This window comes from Zingiber officinale, chromosome 3B, assembly GCF_018446385.1.
Source record: "Zingiber officinale cultivar Zhangliang chromosome 3B, Zo_v1.1, whole genome shotgun sequence".
Taxonomy (NCBI): Eukaryota; Viridiplantae; Streptophyta; class Magnoliopsida; order Zingiberales; family Zingiberaceae; genus Zingiber; species Zingiber officinale.
This window is the reverse complement of record NC_055991.1, coordinates 12,115,179-12,136,953: the sequence shown is the minus strand read 5'-3', so window position 1 is coordinate 12,136,953 and position 21,775 is coordinate 12,115,179. Positions and strand designations below refer to the sequence as shown.

At 33.8% G+C, this 21,775-nt stretch overlaps 1 protein-coding gene across 2 annotated transcripts in view; it reads left to right on the top strand.

Moving 5' to 3' along the window:
- Positions 1 to 21,240, top strand: part of LOC122055913 (phosphatidylinositol 4-phosphate 5-kinase 9-like) — a 32,253-nt gene extending 11,013 nt beyond the window's left edge. For both annotated transcript variants that reach the window (XM_042617600.1, XM_042617602.1), the window contains 7 exons: positions 6,634 to 6,801; positions 14,136 to 14,301; positions 17,385 to 17,495; positions 17,631 to 17,818; positions 18,834 to 18,991; positions 19,736 to 19,898; positions 20,889 to 21,240. In XM_042617600.1, the coding sequence (XP_042473534.1) occupies positions 6,634 to 6,801; positions 14,136 to 14,301; positions 17,385 to 17,495; positions 17,631 to 17,818; positions 18,834 to 18,991; positions 19,736 to 19,898; positions 20,889 to 21,156 (1,222 nt within the window). In that variant the 3' untranslated portion in view covers positions 21,157 to 21,240. The remainder of the gene's footprint in view (positions 1 to 6,633; positions 6,802 to 14,135; positions 14,302 to 17,384; positions 17,496 to 17,630; positions 17,819 to 18,833; positions 18,992 to 19,735; positions 19,899 to 20,888) is intronic.
- The last annotated feature ends 535 nt before the right edge of the window (positions 21,241 to 21,775 follow it).

Sequence of the window (21,775 nt, the reverse complement as noted above, 5' to 3'; positions counted from 1 at the left end):
TTTCTATTGTTTCTTCTATCTTTGGCATATGATTATTAAGTTTCTGGCTTGAAAATTCATGCAAATGAACCATTTAGACAAGAAATTTGGGAATTTTTTGGAGGAAGACAAGATGCTTGATTGATGTTGGTACTTGATAGTAAAAAGTTCTGGTTAATCATTAAACTTTAGGACATAAGGTCAACAATGATTGACAAATATCAGTATAAAATTGAATTCATAAAATACTAAGGAAAACCTACATTCTAGAACAGTTGTCACAATATGTGATAGGTGCAATGTTGACATAGTAGAAGGTGCTGTATGATCCTCTTTATTTTTAGATTGTAGATTGATGTTGGATATATATGGCATAAAGAGAAGAATTAGCTAGAGTTCCAAAAACTTTCTTCAAAAGTTTATTGTTCTAAGTTTGTGAGTTGGGGAATGCCAAGAAGAAGAAGAAGAAGAAATTAAGGACTACATAAGATATCAAGCAATTGTAACATTCACCATGAACTAAGGGGTTTCCCTGGCAGAAACTATGAAAATATGAAAAGGAAAAGTAAAAAAAAAAAAATCGATAATCAATGTTCTTGTATAAAAAAATAGCTTGTTGTTTAACTTGTTGGCACTAGTTTATTTTAGTTCAGTTGTTCCATAAGTCTGGGATTATGATAACTTGATTTAATCTCACACGAAAAGAATGAGTTAGTGATTTGAGGTTTATAAGCCTAGATGAGTGAACTATTGTTACTTTGGGCTTAAGCATTTTGGTTCTTTTATTTGGTTGGGTGGTTAATGTCGATATCATAGTAGATCTAACTCCAGACTTAGTCCAGCATTTGAAAGAGCTAGCTGAGTGATGGAGGAGCCACCATTGGGCTTTACATGCTACTGATAGGAGTGATTCTGGGTTAAGATTTCAACTTTAAGTCTTTATAGAAACTTCAAGCCTTTCATTTTATAACATTAAACCAGGTGAGATTGTAACACCCGAAGATATTCCTACATGTAAAAGATGTAGAAACCATTGGCTATATCCTACAGCATCCTATGTTGTAACACCCTGGGCAAATGAATAAGTTAACATACTTATATGAGGGAATTATTTTTAATTTGAACTTACATTGGCTTCACAGATTGGTTCTCTCTTGTGGATGGATCTTTATACCGACTATTCCAGTTCAAATTGAACTGCCCAGAGTCAACACTGGCAGCAGTCCCACACATTAATCTGCATTTACACACAATATGAAGTATGGAGACTTAGGATATTGCACCAAGAACCTCAACCAATGGATGCACATGATAGGTCTAATCATCCATCTCCTATTATCCCTGTTCATCCCCTATCCACACTACACCATTTAAATTCTTGTTCATTCCTAAGTGTTTGAGATGCTCTTCAAATTACTTGGGAAATCTGCTGGACGAAATCAGATCTAGTAGGAATAGATGAATTCAGGTTGCTATGGAATCATATTGGAGTTGAAGTGAGAAAATTAAGAGGATTTATTCCCTAGATGGCCCCTCTACATTTTCAGCCCCTTAAATTTTGTATGTTTCCAATGAAGTCCTATTTTAGTTTAGATCCTCAACATGTCCTGTGGTTGTTAGTTCCAACCTCAAGTTCAGTGTTGTTCATTAAATTAAACACAACCACTTGTAACTCAGCCTTTTTTCCTTGCACTTGTGTTGAGTTAACTAGTACCTAAACTTTGCTACAATTAGATGACCTCAATGGTAAGAAAACAAAGGAAAGATTGAAAATAGAAACATGATTGATGCTTCCATTTTTGATCAGACAGTTCTGATTCTCTTCTTTTGAAGAGGCATTTGAATTACCTGAGCCTTACTCCAGGTGGTGTTTAACCAGCCTAGTTGGTTTTCCAAGTAAATTCATGGACATGAGAAAGAAAAAACCACAATCTAATGGGTAAAGGAACTTTATGAAAAGGACACAACACTTGTGGTGGAAACTTGTATCCTTGTAAAAGATTTAATATCACAATACATGTAGTTTGGTGTCATTCTCATGGGTACATCTTCTATCACTTCAAACAGAAAATGCTGGACTATCCATTTGACTGTTAAAATGAATGTTGCCATAAGACCAAATAGCAAAACCGAGAAAAAAGAATACATAAGATGGGAAAAAACCCTGAAAATCTATATACATGCTCTCGAGTTAACTGTGAGCATGATGTATAAATATCTATTTGTTTGGGTTAATTACATAATTGATCCCTAAACCATCAATCAGTTACAAATTGGCTCCTAAACTTTTTTCTTTCAATGCACTTACAAGTTTGCAAAATTGTTTAGTTCCAATCCATCTATTAGAATTAATTAAGAACAAGTAACACACTAATTGGTAGCTATGTAAGCATCCATGTCTTACTCTTATGTCAGCTTTAATCATTCTATATTCAACTGTGAACTCAACAACCAATTAAATGTTATGCTCTTGCCTGTGATATTTATGATAGTGTGGACACAACATTTTTTTAGAATGCAAAGTAGTTATAATAGTTGGTTATTTGTCATTAAGTAAATCCAACATATGAACTTGAGCATGACAAGTTACGGAAAATAAGTTCTTAATTTAAAATATGGATCGTAGTTTTAAGGATTATTTATGTAATTTGTTTACTGTCATGTGTGAAACTGGAGTAGCAACCTGTTGTCATGTGTGATCACTGTCATGCTTCCCAAGCCTCATGTAGACTTGGCAAATTCAAGTCCTAGATTCATTAGGCAAAGTTATGTTTGGCCAAAAGACAGGAGCTTTAGGAAGCATTCTGCCCCTGATATCCTGCTGTAGTTCTTGACAACAAGAACTTTGCCAATGGAGAGGGGTGATATTAGGAGTAGATGATACAGGTTCAATAGCCATATAAGCAAAAGGCTGCTTCATCATTTGGTCTTGTTGATGTTGGAGGTTTCCAACCTTCCTAAAGAAGTCCAGAACTAACCAAATAGTGCTCTCATTTCTGGTGGGGAAAGTGGGGATTATGTTGGGCCTATGATAAACTTTGAATTCTCATGGTCTTCCTAATTTCATAGGCATAGGCAGGTGCGCTTAGGATCTTTTCATTTGGTTTAAATTGCAGTTGCAATCTCTTTGTTTGTTTTAACTGAAACACCTATTTGAAATTATTGTTGATGTAGATTTGTCTCCTTGGGTGGTGATTTTTGTTAACTTGTCAGTGGCTCAGCATGATGAGATGATGGGTTGGCGACTTGGGTCAGTTGACTTTCCCCTTTGAATGGTCAAGACATCCTTTTAGCTAATCATCTCCAATGTGGATCAGTGGCACAGTTATGCTGTTGAACATAATTGAAATTTTGAGGCGAGAGTTTGACTCTATTTCTTTAAGATGATATTGTGCTGCCCAAGTGTTTACGATTACTTTTATGATGCAACGACCTTTGTTTTGGAATATGAGCACTTCAAATTCTAAGACCCAACAAACTTCAATACCTTGGAACTCTAGAAGTAGAGAAGAGAACTGAGTGGAAGATTCTTACTTGAATTTGGAGCAACTTGGAATGAAAGTTTGTGGTTGTGTTTATAGGAATGGGGAGACATGACCAAAGGGCAGAAACAAAGATTGCATCCCTTAATTTAAATTTGTATTTTGAAGGGATATGAGGGGAAAGAAAATCCCTTGGGGATCATTGTTGTGAACAGTTTAAACAGACATTGTACTGTGCCTGGTTGCACTGATGGGAAGTGACATTGAGAGGGGCGCATCCCCATCTCTGTTTCATTAATTTAGGCTTGGCCCTATTAATTGGTCTTATCTAATGCCATGAAATTAAAGCCTAATTAGGTTATAGGTGTTATACAACAGGCCCCTGTTTAGGCTCTTGTGCTCAATTGGGCTGTTGGTTCAATTAGAGTTAACAACCGAATTTAGATTTCCAGACCAATTAAGGCTAGTGGCCCAATTACATGCACCCTGCCCAATTTGGCTCAACCCATTTAGAGCTGTGTTACATATTCCTCTCTAGCCCCACATGGTATTAGCTCTCATATGTTCATATTCATCGACTACTCTTGCATATAGGCTTGTACCCTCGTCATGATCATAAATGGATCTAGATGAAACTGGCGATATTGATTACAGTTTTCTCTATCTCAAGTAGCTGATAATTTTATATTAATTTCTTATTCGCTTGAGGAATTGATTTTATGACAATCTATTTGCAATATAGAATGTACATAAGCTTACTTGATTTCATTGGTTATGAAATCCAATTTCCAGCACATATGATTGAATATGAACTAAAGAGAAAAAAATTTCATCGTAAAATTTGTGATTCTCTTATTTACAAGGTAGGTGAATTCTCTTGAGTAAATGTGCTTATATTTGGTGTATATGTCGACAAATAGGCATATGCATGGAGTCTTTAGAAGATTTTTGCAAAGGTTCTTTTATGCTCTGTTTACTTGGGAGAGTGGAAAGCAAAACTAAGGAAAAGTTTTTGTAGTGAAAAAGTTTTCGTCGTTTACTTCATTAAAATGTTGAGGGAAGAGAAATGTAATCCATCAACGGATAGTTTTGGAGCCAAAATCGATCACCTCAAAATTGGACGGAAAACAACGGATGGAAAAAAATGACGCATGTATCCCTTTTCATTTACAAAATTACACCATATACCAAAAAAAACAATGACGCATGTACCCTTTTTAACTCACAAAACTATATACCCAAAAAATGACGCATGTACCTTTTTTTAGTTAAAAAAATTACACCACATGTACCCACCTTCCTCAATCAAGATAAACAAGCATGTAGAGGAAGAAATTTCTTTACCTTTCCATTCTCTTCTCATGCCTTTAGGTTTATTTCATCCATTTATCGTCCACTCCTTTAGGTAAACAGAGCATTAGTCCTCCATTTGTTGCTATGGACAATAGTAATGCTTCTGATTGCAACATGTCAAAGTTTGAAATGATGATTTTTTTTTAGTTTACAATTACCTAATTAAAGCTTTAAATGAGATGTAAAATGGAAAGTAGTTAGGCCATATAATATTCTAATAGAGGTATGGAAGTGCACAGGGAAATAAAGTATCAAATGACTAACAAAGTTATTTAACTTTACGTTGAAAACGAAAAAAATATAAGAGTGATGTTAGCATAATATATATTGAATTAATGAAGAATATGAATGAGGATGTAACGACACAAGTGAAGACTTTAGGTGAATTAACTAAAGTGTTTTCTATAAAGTTAGAGTTACATTAAGATAAACTCTAAGCCCCAATCTTTTTACACTAATCACATCCAAGACACGGTACCATGGTGCATGTTGTTTGCAGATAATATTGTTTTGTACATGAAGGAATATATGCTAAACTTGAATTTTGGCGGGAAACACTTGAAGTGGATTGAGAATATATGGAATTTAAGTTTGAAAATATTTAACCTAATGAGATAATTGTTAAGATTGGAGATGATAAGTTGTCTGAAACTGAGATCTTTAAGTATTTAGAATCTTTTTTTGCATAAGAATGGAGGGATTAAGAGATATGTCTTACATATAATACAAGTGGAATGGTTGAAATAGAGGAGAGTGTCATGTGTTCTATGTGACCATAAAATACCTTTGAAACTTAAAGGAGAGTTCTACAAAATGACGGTTAGACTTGCTATGCTATATGAATTTGAATGTTGGATTATAACTCGAGCACATGAGAAGAAGATAACTGTTGCAGAGATGAGGATGTTAAGGTAGATATGTGGACATACAAAGAGCGATAAGATAAGAAATGAAAACATTATAGAGAACTCCCAGAGACACATTTAAGATGGTACAGACATGTATTTAGACTACCAATAAATGTTACAATTAGGCAATGTGAAACTATGATAAATATGCACGTCAAACGAGGATAAGGAAGATCAAAAAAGACTTGGTTAGTAACAATAAAACAAGATAAAATTTATTTAAATATAGATGATATAATAGGGGATAAAGTCCAATGGTGTAGAAAGATTTATATAATCAACCCTACCTAATGGGATAAGACTTGATTGTTGTTGTTATTGTTGTTGTTGTTGTACAATTACCTAATCAGTACTTCAGAATTGATTACCTTCCTTTCCAAGTACTTAGGATGAAAGATTAACTTAGTTTGTGAAACTAAATGAGTATGATATTGTAGTTGATTGGTGAATTTATAGCTTTAATGTTCTTGTGACAACTTCTAATTTGTGTTGTTTTAGACATACTGCGCATGTTCAACTCATGAAATTTCTTACAAGCTTAGTCATGTTCTTGAATACTGCTGAATTGTAATCCAGTGATTTGGATTCATATTCCATCACCTCAGGAGGTACAAATCTGCCCAACCTAGTTTCAGTAAGGGAATTTTCCCTCTTTGGAAGTAAAGAGGGTCAAAAGTACACACCCATTTATTAGTGATATTAGTCAATGGAATTTCATCACTATTAACTGAATAAATTCTAATTTTATTTATCCCATATCTTTGAAGTCCAATGTAGTGATTTTGCATCATTATGTTTTAGCTTTGCATTGGCTTCTTTGTACTATATTCAACCCTTGAATTTGTGCACATTTATTTTCCCCAGCTGCATTTCAGTGAGGTTTAACTCTCAACAATGGTATTTATTTCCAGGTATACTGTAGGAAAAATTACACCAATACAAAGGCGTGAAGTGCGAGCATCAGATTTTGGTCCTAGAGCAAGCTTTTGGATGAATTTTCCAAAAGAAGGTTCACAGCTCACACCTCCACATCGTGCTGAAGATTTTAAATGGAAAGACTATTGTCCAATGGTATTCAGGTCTGCACTAACAACAATTCTTCATATGCTTGAAGTTTGATCATACTACATTTGCTGGTCTAGTTGTTAATAACTTGTCATTTTATATCTAGAGGTTGGCCACTGAGATTCTTGGTAATAATACAATTGTTCATACTCTGATATAGAATGTCATCTTATTACGAGCTTTATGGTCATAACAATTTTAATTTTTATCTTGACTGGATTTGTTGTTGCGTCTTAGTGATTTTAACAAATAGTTTATAGTTGCAAAGTAATCACCTCAATTGAGAGAATTTTTTTTGTTCTTGAGCTTGTTATGGTGTCATGGATTAAGTTGTAAATACATCAAAGTGTAAGGCTTTATTTTAAAATAGCTTATTGGGCAAGTACCTAAGGATTCACAGAGGGTTAAATTTTCTCCTAATTTAACTGGTTCTAGAGCAAGAGGTTCAAATTTTACTCAGTTAAAAAAACATTAAATCAATTTTTGTGTTGGGAGGTCGGGTTCTTTAAGTAAAGTATTTCACCTAAAATATAAATATATAAATTGATATCTTTTTTAATAGTCAAACGTTTGGGACAAGTGGGTAGTCAATCAATTTTATAGTTAGCATAGCTGAAATTGGAATAGCTTCCCAATATTGCATTATTGTTGTTTGGTTTCCATTCCCCTAATTGTTCCTCCTCGTTTGCATGAGTATTTCCTATTCATTGTTGTGCGTAGTCATATACACGAGCTGTCACTCGTTGGTTAGCAGTTATGGATCCTATGATACCTCAAGAGTGCTCTAGGAAAGGGAGCTTGTTTTGTGATTGAGGTCATCTTTAAATCATATAGACTTATTGAAAAAATCTCTAAGATATATTTACAACAAGTTGGGTGTTTGTAATATATTCGAACTAGCTTTAGCATTTGAGGAGAGTGTTATGGTGTCATAGACCAAGTTGTAAATAAATAGAAGTGTAAGGGTGAATTTGTAAATAGTTTGTATTGATCAATAATACATATAAAGTAGAAGAGGGCTAGGTAGGGATTCTAAGAGGGATAATTTCCCCATCTAATAAAGACAATTTGAGACAACATATATACATTGAACTCTAACTTAACAATAAACATCTAATGACATAATATCTAATGTCATGTGGTATATTTCATATCTGGCTTCTCTTTTTGTTTTTTGTGATTGTAATTTCCTTTTTATGTGTTAAGAAATTTTGGAGGAATTAAAAATATATTATTTATTTTATTTATCAATTTCATATATATATATTGAGAGAGAGAATATTTAGACTTAATCAAATCCATACAATCAAGGTAAATCATATCCCTACAATTCTATATTTTTATTTATATAATTTGCAACACCTCAAGCTAGAGCATAAACATTGATCATTGCCAGTTTGTTACAAAGATAATCAACATGAACCCATGAAAATATATTTCACTTATTCTCCCGTCTTCACATACCTTGCAGAGATCAAGGTGACGTTTGGTTCTTTCCTGGGAATCGGAATGGGAATGAGAGTTATAGTATTGTGGAATGAGAATGAGTATAAGCATATATATCATTCTTAAAAATAATGTTTGGTTAGTTGAATATTTTCTATCGGAATAAATCAAAATTTTCTTTTTTACTCTTAGAGGAAAATAAGAGAAAAAATTAGATGTAAGAGAAAGTTGAATGTGATAAAAAATATAATGAGAGAGAGTGATGAGAGAGAAAGTGGGATGAGAGAGAAAATGTGATGGGAAAGAAAAAAGAGAGGGAAAGTGTGATAAGAAAAAATGAAAAAAGAGAGTGATGGGAGAGAGCATGGTGAGAGGATGAGGAGAGAAAATGTGATGAGAGAGAAAGTGTGATGGGAGAGAATAAAGAGAGTGTAATGAGAGAAAATGAGGAGAGAGAGTGTGATGGGAGAGATTGAGGAGAGAGAAAGCATGATGAGAGAGAAAGCATGATGAGAGAGAAAGTGTGATGAGAAAAAATAAGGAAAGAGTGTGATGGGAGAGAAAGCATGATGAGAGAGGATAAGGAGAGAGAAAGTGTGATGGGAGAATGAGAGTGTGATAAGAAAAAATGAGAGAGTGTATAATGGGAGAGATTAGAGGAGAGAGAATGATGAAAGAGAAAATGTGATGATAAAATGAGAAGAGAGAAAGTATGATGAGAGAGAACATAGAGAGAGAAAGTGATATGAAAGAAAAATTGAACAAATATATTAAGGGTATTTTCGTCCAAAATTTAATTCTCATTCTTATTTCCATTCCCATCAAAACCTAAGGGAGGAGATGAGTTTCATCAATACCCAAGTTTTTGGATTTCATTCTAAAATTTTAATTCCATTCCCATTAACCAAATACATGTTTGGGAATGAATCCATTCCCTCATTCCTAAACCCCTAAATCAAACACCACCCAAATCTTACAGAATTGGGCAAAATGACAAGTCAATTTTAATATGCTTAGTTCGCTCATAAAATATGGAATTGGAAGCAATATGTAGAGCCACTTGGTTATCACACGAGTGTACTTACTTTCAAATGCGGAACCCGCATTTGAAATATAAAGACCTTGCAATTTTAAGATGTCTATTCTTTTTCTTAGCAATCCCATTTTGAGATGGTATCTACACGAGATCTTATGGAGAATGCCATGTTGAGTCATGTAAGTTTGAATCTTTCTGATAATTATTCCCTAGTGTTATCACTTTGTAATATTTGTATAAAGGACAGTCTAGTGCAGGAAGCTCCCGTCAATATGGGGTACCGAGGAAGGGTCACTCTACATTAAGTTTTTTGTATGCAGCCTTATCCTACATTGTAAGAGATTGTTTTCGCAACTCGAATATGCAACCACAAGGTCACTCGATAACAACTTTACCTTCGCACTATTTGCATATGAACATTAAATTGAGTTTTAATCTCAACAAAAAAAGGCAGAGAAATAAAAGAATAACTTTTTGTCAAATATAACCATATGACATAACTTTTTGTCAAATGTAACCATGTCATATGAGAATAATCATCAACAAAAATAATAAAACACTTAAACCCAAAACTCTAAACATCTTAAAGAATAATTCAAAATGAGCACTAGCTCGTTATTCGACTCTTAGACTTGAACTAAGACGACGGTGTTTAGTAAACTGACATGACTCACAATCTAATGAGTATAGATTATAAAATTAGGGATAAAGTTTCTTCAATACTAGGAGAGAAGGATGACCCAACCATCAATGTGCTTCGAATGAGGTGATTATTTTAGAACAAATGATAGACTTGGTGCATGTGCATCAAGGATGTAGTGGCCCAAACTCATGTCATTTACTAATAATCTTCTTTGTCCTAAGATCTTGAAAAAGACAATAATCAAGAAAGAATGAGACACAACAGTTAAGAATTTGGGTGAGCTTAATTATAGAAATTAAATTAAAGGACAACTGAGGTAAGCTTAAGATAGGGTGTAATGGAATTGAAGGAGTTGGAGTAATTATTGTCGGACCCAAGAACATAAGAGATTGATCCCAAGGTTCAAAATTTAGAGTTGTGCCAAAGCTTCGATCTTTGAATGGAACCATATTGTTTCAGTATCATGTCGATGTTTCAAAGTATGGTGTTGGTAATGGATTAGAGTTGAAGAAGAAAGGAGATGGGACCAACAATTGAAATGTCGTTCCGTGCTGTGCGACACAGACGGTTTCTATCGTTCTGTCTGTGCTGCCGGAGCGAAATCAGCACCATACGTGCGGCCATTTTGAGTGCGTCACATATGCACATCGCAAGTAGTAGGTGGGTCGAGGCATCTCGGAGGCGTCGTGGGACGCTTCTAGCGGTGTCGGAAGCGTTGCGGGCGCCAGAAGCGTCGCGTAGATGCGTACGCGTGATGTTGCAGAGTCGCCGGAGGCGTCGTGGGTCGTCGGAGGTGTCGTGGGTCGTCGGAGGCATCGCGGGGTGTCAGAAGCATCGCGAGGCACCAGAGGCGTCCCGCAGATGGGATGGATCCTGTTCAAAATTAATATTCCAATTTAAATAATTCAAACAATTCCCAATTTAGGCGTGATATTTCAAAGAGGCTTTTAGAAGCCCTAATTAAATTATCCTAATAAAATATAAAAAATATATTTATTTTTTTTAAAATAATAAATTATTATTTTTGTATTGTTTTAAATTTTATTTATTTTTTAAAAAAAATCTAAAAAAATAAAAAATCTAATAAATCAAATTTATATTTTGATAAAAAAAAGGGCAGCCGGTGCATGAAGCTCCCACCATGCGGAGTCCCGGGGAAGGATCTATTGTACACAGTTTTACCCTACTTTTTGCAAGAGACTATTTCCAAGATTCGAACCCGTAACCTTTAGGCCACAAAGCAACAACTTTACCGTTGTGCCAAGACTCCCCTTCTAAATTTATATTCAGATATTTTTTTTAAAAATTATTTTGTATTTTTTACTGTTTTAATGTTTAATTGATATTCTAATATTTTTTTTACTATTTTAAATATATATTATTTAAATAAATAAATAGTTAATTTATATAATTATTATATATAAAATAGCATCTTCCCATTAATTTATATAATTATGATTATTTAATCTGGGCATTGGAGAACTATAGAGTTGGCCTAAGTAAAATATTACAAGAACCAATGCTTCCATTTGATTCACACTATTATTGAGTTCAATAATAGAGAATTTATATAAAATGAATATATAACTTATTTTTAAATTATATACAATAAACATATTTATCTAATAATTACTATATATAAATAAAAAATATCGAAATCGTATCGGCACGGCACGATATGATGCCGAAACCGTATCATTTCTGTCTGAGATCGAAACCTCGGCACAAGCCAAGATTTTAAACCTTGGATGAAACATTTTGTGCCGAACATGGTTTAAAATTACCGAAACATAGCATTCCAATTCATGCATATCTTTTTGGTCAAAGATTGAAATTAAACACACCCTTGCTGCATTTCCTTCCTCCTTCAATCTCCAATCTCTCATCGGCACCATGCATATCTTTCTAGTCAAAGACCGAAACTACGACACAATTTGAGATTTTGAATCTTGGCGTCGAGTGGTATCGACTTTTGGTGATTTGTCGGAAGAATACATTTCAACTGTTTTGTTTGGCATGTTACAAGATTTCAAACCATGGTTGACCCATTTGTTAAGTGATTGAAAAGTAGAGAACAACTTAGAGTTACCTGTTATATGATTTATGACATTAGAATTAATGACCCATTTGGAAGATGAAGAAAACAAGACATGTATTTGGTTTACTCTACTCGACTCGACTCGACTCGATGACGATAGTGATTGGTGTGGATGAAGATTCTTATGATTCATGATACTGACAGAATTTGATGTATTCATTGGCAAAGATCATGGCAAATTTCTTCTTGGCCACATCATCAAAGAGCAACAAGAACAAAAGAAAAAGGAAAACACAAAACTAAATCTGAAATACTAAAGAAACTTTGAACCTGTTGCATAAAAATGTTCCACACCTGAACAAATATATGAAGATGTTGTATGGAGCAGGGCGAAGTATTTAGACTTAATCAAATTCATGCAATGAAGGTAATTCGTATTTCTACAATTCCATATTAAAATTTATATAATCTGTAACATTATGTATTCTCCTTTTTTCATTTTTGTTTGTTGGGTTAGAAGTAAATATGACAACACTACCTGTTTACATATCTAGAAATTGTGAGTGATTTGAATCTAGTTGCAATGTCAGTTAGGAGGTGGACTCAAATAACACTGATGGCTTAGTGCCATTCAGAGATGTTGTCCATCTCCTTTATTTGATTAGTTTAGTGTAGATTGATCTTTGTGGGTGGAAGGAGAGGAGAAACATGAGTGGAGACAATGAAAGGGAGCAACTTGTGGGTGGCCAGAGTGCCCCCTAGATAGGAGCAAGGTCTGTGATGATGCTAATATGGAGAACTTGGGTGGTCATGATCAAGCTTTCAATGGTTGTATGAGGGTCATCGAATTTCTCAAAATGTACTAGGTTAGGGATCATGTTCTTGCCAACTTTGTATGCAAGGACAATCTGGTGGGTGCTCACAAATGATTTAGGCAGTTGAAGATGATGACTTGTGGCATTAGCCTTGTTATGCCTAATGGTCGGCCTGGTTCAAATCTCAAACCAATTAAAATTTTTAAACAGTAACTTCAAATTATAATTGAACTGAAATGGAATTTGGAAAGTTCCAAAAGTGAGCAAACTTTTGTGGTTCCATTTAAACCACAATATAAAAACAACATTTTAAGAAATCTTTTCAATCAATTTCCTTAATGATACATTTATTTCAGCAATTGGTACTGTTTGATTAAAAAATTCTCAAGAGTATAATGCCATAATAGATCATTCTTATAGCTAAGTTAGCTTCCATTAGTTTGTCCTTATGATTTTTTTTGGTTGTTTGTTTTGGATATCTATGAATCCGCCATGAATTTTCTTATTTGGTAGAATATGCACAACCTACTGGGCTGTTTGTATCAGAAAGCACAAACTTGTTGCAGCTCTGCTTTTTCTTTCTTATGCTGTTGCATACTTCCAATCTGCTCCATTTACTTGCATAATTTCCTTTGTACTTATTCTTTGTTTTAAATTTTTTTTTATTAGAATAATATTGAAGCTCTACTTTGCCTGAAAATGGAGAAATTATGTGACTGATGTCATTTGATGTATCATGTATAAAAAATGTGATTAATATAATTCTTTTTATTTGCCCTAGAAATATGTTAGTGCATGTGTTCTTCTCATGTCAAGTTATCCTTTCTGCAATCTACGAATGAAGTTCACTTGCCTTCAATTCTTACTAAGAAAATGGTGTGTACTCATCATGCTCTACTTTTATTTTATGACTATGCTTGTACATATCATGTGATTTCTATTCATGCATCATAGTGATTTTCCTAGGATATATTCATAATCAATTTTGTTGGGACTGGAATGTAATTTTTTGTCAGATTGTGATCTATTTGAATGTGCGTACATGTGTTTGTACTTCTACTTTCCAGTCTTGTTGCAAAACAAATTTGGATTTAGGGTGGGTGGGTTATTTGGATGGAAATATCGGTGGGTGGGTGTTGTGTGTGCGTGTACTGCCTTTTCCACTCTCCACGTACTAATTTTGCCTTTTCCACTCTCCACGTACTAATTTTTCGACCCAGGGAAACCCAAATGTCAAGGAATTTTACTTAATGCTATCTAATCTTTTTTTTCTTTATATTTGAGTTCATTTGTTGTTTGCGTATGAAATTTGTTAACGCCTTCTTATGTAACCCTTTCAATTTTTTTTCATTGTTTCTTTTCATTTGCAGAAACCTACGAGAAATGTTTAAAATTGACGCTGCAGATTATATGATGTCAATATGTGGTAATGATGCACTCAGGGAGCTTTCTTCTCCTGGGAAAAGTGGCAGTATATTTTTTCTTTCCCAAGATGATCGGTTCATGATTAAGACACTCCGTAAATCAGAAGTCAAGGTATTTTTCTCATCTATTATTTGGCTATTTTAGGTAGCTAATGGATAATTAAGATCTTTGAATTTACAAATTGGTAAAAGAGCTTTTCCTTATTTTCATATAATTATCATACAAGTTGTTGACAACTGAAATCTAGTAATTTTTAGCATCGGACATACTTTCAGTATTTTCAAGGCATAGTGGTTGCCTTGATATGAAAGCTATTCAACCTGACATTGAAAACTAAAAAAATATCTAATTTATAGAGGGTAAGTACTCTAATTCCCTTATATAAGAATAAATAATGTGTACAAAATTATGAAAATTATAAGGGCATTAAACTAATGAGTCATACCATGAAATTTTGAGAAAGAGTATGAAAAAAAGACTAAGGAAGGAAACAGTGACCGAAAATCAATTTGGATTTATGCTTGGGTGGTCGACAATGAAACTATACATCTTCTCACACAACTAATTGAAAGTATCAAGAACAGAAGAAAGACTTACACATGGTATTTGTCGAACTAGAAAAAGCATATAATAGAGTCCCACGGGAAATTATATGGAGAACACTAGAAAAACGAAGTATTAGTATAACGTATATTGAACTAATTAAGGATATGTACGAGGATGAGTGAAGACTTCAGGTGGATTAACCTAAGCGTTTCTCATAAAGATGAGGTTACATCAAGGATCAACCCTAAATTCTTATCTTTTTATACTAATCATGGATGAGTTCACTGGACACATCCAAGATATAGTACCATGATGCATGCTGTCTACAGATGATATTTTTTTGATAGATGTGACATGTGAAGAAGTAAATGCTAAACTCGAATCTTGGTGGGAAATGCTACGCCTAGTAGAGTAAAGATAGAATATATGAAATTTAAGTTTAGTAATATTAAACGTAATGAGACAATTGTTTAGATAGGAGATAACGAGTTGTATGTAATTGAGAGTTTTTAAGTATTGAGGATTTTTTTTGCAAAAAGGATGGAGGGATTGAGAGAAATGTCTTACATAAAATACAAGCGAGATGGTTGAAATGGAAAAGAGCGTCAGTTGTTTTTTGCAATCGTAAAGTATCTCTAAGACTTAAAGGTAAATTTTACAAAATGGCGGTTAGACTTGTTATGTTGTATAGAGCTGAATATTGGGCTATAACGCAAGCAAATGAGTAGAAGATGAGAGTTATAGAGATGAGGATGTTAAGGTGGATGCGTAGATAGATAAAGATGGGCAGGATAAGAAATGAAAATATTAAAGAGAAAGTCGGGGTTGCACCTATTGAGGGAAAACTCTGGGAGATACGTTTAAGATGATACAAACATATACTTCTAATAAATATTCCAGTTAGACCATGTGAAACTATGACAAATGTTCATATCAAACGAGGAAAACCAAAAAAAGACTTGGTTAGCACCAATAAAGTAAAATAAAATTTATTTAAATATAAATGTTGATATAGTAGGAAATAGAGCTCAATGGCATAGAGGGATTCATATAGCTAACCCCACCTAGTGGGATAAGGCTTGGTTGTTGTCGTAGTAGTTATCTTGATATACCAATAAATTTGGTGATTAAAGTATATGGGTGTAATTTGTAACTCTTCCCTTCAAATTATTTGTCATCTTTTGCTCTTATGCAGTCTATGTATAAAATAGTATTTCTATGAATCTTAGTGGCATCCTTTTAACCACTATTCGAATAGTTTAATAAAATTAATATGTACTTTTAAGTGGACCGTTCATATTATAAAACTTTGGGAAAGAGTAATAAAAAAGACATCACGGTGATTGAAAATCAATTTGGATTAATGAATGGAAGGTCGACAATAGAAGCTTTATATCTTCTCAGACGACTATTTGAAAAGTATTGGGAACAAAAGCAAAATCTATAGATGATATTAATTGACCTAGAAAAAATCTATGATAGAGTTCCCAAAGAAATTATATGGGGAATTTTAGAAAAGCGAGATATTAGCATAACATATATTGAACTATTAATGATATATACAAGAACATAACGACAAGAGTGGAAACTTTAGACGGATTAACTAAAATATTTTTCATAAAGATAGGGTTACTTTAAGGATAAACTCTAAGTTTCTATCTTTTTACACTTATCATCGACGAACTCATTAAACACATCCAAGACACGGTATCGTAGTGCATGTTATTTGCATATGATATTGTTTTGTTGATGAGACATGTGAAAGAGTAAATGCTAAACTTGAAACTTTACGGGAAACACTAGAAGTGGAATGAAAGGTTTTAGGTTTAGTAGAGTAAAAAATAGAATATATGGAATTTTAGTTTAGCAATATTAAACGTAATGAGATAATTGTTAAGATAGGAGATGACAAGTGGAACTGAGAGCTTTAAGTATTTAGGATAATTTTTGCGAAAGGATGAAGAGATTGAGAGAGATGTCTTAAATAAAATATAACCAGGATGATTGAAACAGGAGAGAGCATTGGGTATTCTATGTGATCGTAAAATATCTTTAAAATTTAAAGGGAAGTTATACAAACTGGTGGTTGGACCTGCTATGTTATATGAAGTTGAATGTTAGGCTATGATTCGAGTACATAAATAGAAGATGAGAGTTGTAGAGATGAGAATGTTAAGGTGGATGTATGAATATACGAGGATGAACATAATAAGAAATGAAAACATTAGAGAGAAAGTCGGTGTTGCATTTAGAGAGAACTCTGAGAGAGTCACATTTAAGATGGTATGAATATGTACTTAGATGACCAATAAATGTTCTAGTTAGACGATGTGAAACTAGGACAAATATGCACATTAAACGAGAAAGAGGTAGACAAAAAAGAGACTTGCTTAGCAACACTAAAATAAGATAAAATTTATTTAAATATAGATGATAGAGCTCAATGACATAGAAAAATCCATATAGCCACATCTACGTAATGGGATGAGGCTTGGTTGTTATTATAAGTGGACCATTCTCAATGAGGTCTTTAGTTCTTTGTTTTCAATTCTCTAAATATAGAAGCACAAGGCAAAATGAGCCCATTTTCTTTTCAATTTTAAAACAATCATTTTTATTTAGTTTTACAAATATCAATACTTTTGTAGGTCCTGTTGCGAATGCTGCCCAACTACTATCATCATGTCCGTACTTATGATAACACCCTCATCACTAAATTCTTTGGTCTTCACAGGGTCAAGCCTTCTAGCGGGCAAAAGGTAACATGAAATTTGCATAATATCTTTACAAAAACCTGTTTCTTGAAATTTAATATTTTTGTCAACTATTTCATTGTAGAAATAAGTTGAATTCTTGGACATTGTATAAAGAAAAACTGATTCTTTATTTTGCAGTTCAGGTTTGTTGTAATGGGGAACATGTTTTGCACAGAATTGAGAATTCACAGGAGATTTGATTTGAAAGGGTCGTCCTTGGGACGCTCAACTGAGAATGTTGAAATAGATGAGAACACAACGCTGAAAGACTTGGATCTTGATTACTGCTTCTATTTGGAGCCTTCTTGGAGAGATGCTTTGCTCAAGTAAGAAAATGTTCTTATAACAAATAGTTAAGTGATTTCACGTAGTTAATTATGATCTTGAAGATCAATTAAAAGATTTATGAAAAGAAATTTCACAAATCTCTTGTTGGATGGTATTAATCCTTTTATACAAAGCCCTTCCACCACTGAAGTTTTCTAGTACTGATTAGGGACTATTTTACACTAAGAAATTGCTTTCGCCTCTATCGTAAATCTCTTATCCGAAGCAATAAGTTTATCTAAAAGGGTGGGTCAACATCCGAGAAAGTGTTTGATTACCGAAAATATCAAGTTGGTAACCAAAACTAGGTCCGGTGATGATGATACCGAGAAGGGTTTCCTGAGAATATAAAGAAGACTAATTCATGTTGTCATACCGACCTCCATCGGTTGGAGCCGTCAACTTATCGATGAGTTGACTAACTGAACTCCAACATATTAAATACAATTTATATTAAATAAAATCCATCATATTATCGTTAATAATATAATTAAATAAGTATCAAAATCATAGTGACACAACATGATATAGTATAAAAAATGTATCGTTCTAATCAAAGATCAAAACTCTAACCATGGCAAATTTTAAATCTTTGCTTTATATGGTCTGTATTGAGCTTTATATAGCTTGCAGCAACTATATTGATTGCAACTGAAAAAAATGTAATGACCGATGCCACCTAGTGCCTATCTTGTTTAGAATGTTGCATCTCCACCTGAAAGTCCTGCTATGGGGCAAGATTAAATTACATGGATCCAAACGTGTTATTTCTTGAATGTAATTTTAATATCAGCATTTGTATGATTGATAGGGTAATTGTAGATGGAACAAGAATGGTTGTGGACACTTCATGTGTCTAAGAAGTTCAACTTTGATTGCTTTTTTATTTGCAATACCATTGAACATGTATTTGAATGTCTTCTGAGTTTGAATATCTGCATCAAAGTAAATTAACGCGGTGGTTATTCTTTTTGTTACTTTTCTTTGAAAGTTCTCTACTAATTTGTACTGCAGGCAGATTGAAATTGACAGTAAATTTTTGGAGACTCAACGCATAATGGATTATAGCCTACTATTAGGTGTCCATTATAGAGCCCCACGCCACTTGCAATCATTTCCATCATATAACCAAAGTGTTACACGAGATGGATTGACTATTCTCTCGGAGGAAGGTGAGAAATGTTTCCTTCTCCAAAACAAAATGCTTAAATTTGATTGTTATTCTGAAAGGAAAGTTACTCGAAGTCCAGCAATATTGCTAAAGTGCCCTTGTTTTGCATATAGTATTGGGTTAAACGAACTATTCAACATTATTATGAGAGCATGACTTAATGGAGCTGCCTTTTGTCTATAGTTATACTACTACAGTTATAGTTAAGAATAAAATATTATGCTTTCAAATTACATCCTTGATTACTTACAACTTTAACTGACACATGTTGATAGAAAAAACTAGCAGGTTGTTTGCTCAATTTCATCATTAAGGATTTTGGTGTTGCTCTATTGGTTCCAGCGATAAAGAGATGCAATTATTTTCTCTGATTAAAAAATTGCATTTTTTTAATCTATAAAACAAACATTATTGAGTTTTGTTGTTTTTAACCTTTTTACATTGCCTACATTCAGCTAAGATATAATGTCAGCTGTCCACAACAAAATAAAATCTTACCATAGGCACTAGAGTCTCTACTCAATCGGCTTTTGGACGTGATTTTTCCATAATGGAAACTAAAAGCTTCTGTGGCTCAAAACAGGCTAGTCATAGGACTAATATTAAACAACTATTTACATGTGAATTGCTTTTCTTGAGTTTGTGTTATTGTTGTAGAAGGGCAATCACTTTTTTATGCTATTAGTAATCACAACAAACCTACCTCTTTTACTAAATTTATGTGTTCCAATGATATTCCTTTCAGATGCACAGGAGGATGAGATTTTTAACTATCCACAAGGCCTTGTTTTAGTTCCACGTGTAAGTGATGAAAGTGTCGTTGTGGGCCCTCATATAAGAGGAAGTCGTCTGCGTGCATCAGCTGCTGGTTTTGAGGAAGTGGATCTACTTCTTCCAGGCACAGCAAGGTAAATTTTTCTTGAAATTTTATAAAAATTTGACTCTTACGTGGACAACATCCTGATAGCATTTCTTGAAAATTTTTAATCTTGTTTGGAATATGCTAGAAATGATTAAGATTGTAGTAGCAACATTAAAAAATAGAGTTCAGGAAATGTAATGTGATGCAAAACATATCTTTGAGATTCAAAGGATGTTTCCAGTATACAATTTATTTGCACAGCAATAACAATAAATGGCCAGTGTTCTCAACTATAGTCACGGGGATATCATTTTTTATAACATCTGAAAGTCAGTTTTGCATGTTTATTTATTTAAGTGGAACAAAAAGGAAACCACAAGTTCAGTACTATTGAAGCCAAAAAGGGTGTCAAATCCAATCCAAAATGCTAAGGTTCTTGGTAGGAGAATATCTTGGTTTTAAGAATACTTGGTAGACTAAAGGGGTGGAATTTCTACCTCATTCCACTTTCTCTATCTCCTTTGGTACATCTTCTTTTTTACCCCCACTGGTATTGCTAAGGTGGTAAGTGGATGGAGGTTTGCCACTTGAGGTTGAGGGGTCGAACCTTGGGCTAGCAGGGCGTAAATCCCTACATCCTGTATAACTCACCCCTCCCCCAATCCACTTGCCTCCTCAGTCACCGTGATTTACCTCTTCTATGTTGGTCCTAGGGCGGGTTGGCGAGGACGCTCGGGGCGAGCGCTTCATCTTTTTGCCACTTTGGTACATCTTTCAACATGTGATCTCTTGGACCCAATATTGCTCAAGGCGAGGGATTTACCAGGTCCTATGTTAATTCCTCAGACAATTTACAATCAAATTCAAACTGTCAAGGCATGTAAATGGGAGATTTTTTTAATCGCCTTTGACATGTCTTCTTTCAATTAATTCTCTCTTCGTGGTGCAAAAACATTTCACTTATGCCCAAGCAACGAAGTTTATACATAATCTATTACTTTTGTGGAATTTGACATTAGTTTGATGTCCATACTAGGCTTCAAATCCAGCTGGGCGTTAACATGCCTGCAAGGGCAGAGCATATTCCTGGGAATGATGAAAAGGAGCCTATTCATGAAGTTTACGATGTTGTTCTTTATCTTGGGATCATCGATATACTGCAGGAATACAACATGACCAAGAAAATCGAGCGTGCCTACAAATCACTTCAGTTTGATTCTATTTCTATCTCCGCAGTTGATCCGGAGTTCTATTCTCATAGGTTTTTGGATTTTATCCAAAAAGTTTTCCCTGAAAATGCATAATATGTAAGCATGTTTGTACTAAATCCTACCTTAGTTATCAGTTGTATGATTTTTTTTCGAAAAAAAAAGATATATTCCCCATCAGTTCATTTGAGTTTGGTTTGATTATTGCCATTAATCTGAAATGTATGATGCTTCATTCTTCATTTCTTTGCATTGCATGTTTTGTTCATTTGAATCGCCTTAGATTTTTTTTTAAAACCAAATTAGCATTATGGGACCTTCACTATACTTCATGTGAAGGCCCTTGTTTCAGTCCTCTGACCTAAATATGTTTAATCTTGATTACTCTCTAGTGATCAATCAATTTTTTAAAAAAAAAGAAAAGGCAAAAGGAGATTTAACAGTTGGTAATTTTTACATGGATTTTTATATGAAGTGTTTTCTTTTAGTTTTGTGCTTTTTAAAAATTCTTCATAGAATTAGCTTGAATTGAATCATATTATATTGCTTTGTTATTCTTTGCACTAGGTGCTTAGTATCATTTTGGTATACCAGGGCAGTTGCTTTGTAGTGCTTACAAAAGGTGTGGGAAGTATTTTTTTCATTTAAGTCGAAGATTCACTAGGTAATGTGCAGTGGGATGATTTTGATTTGAAAACTAAAGTTGATTGTTTAG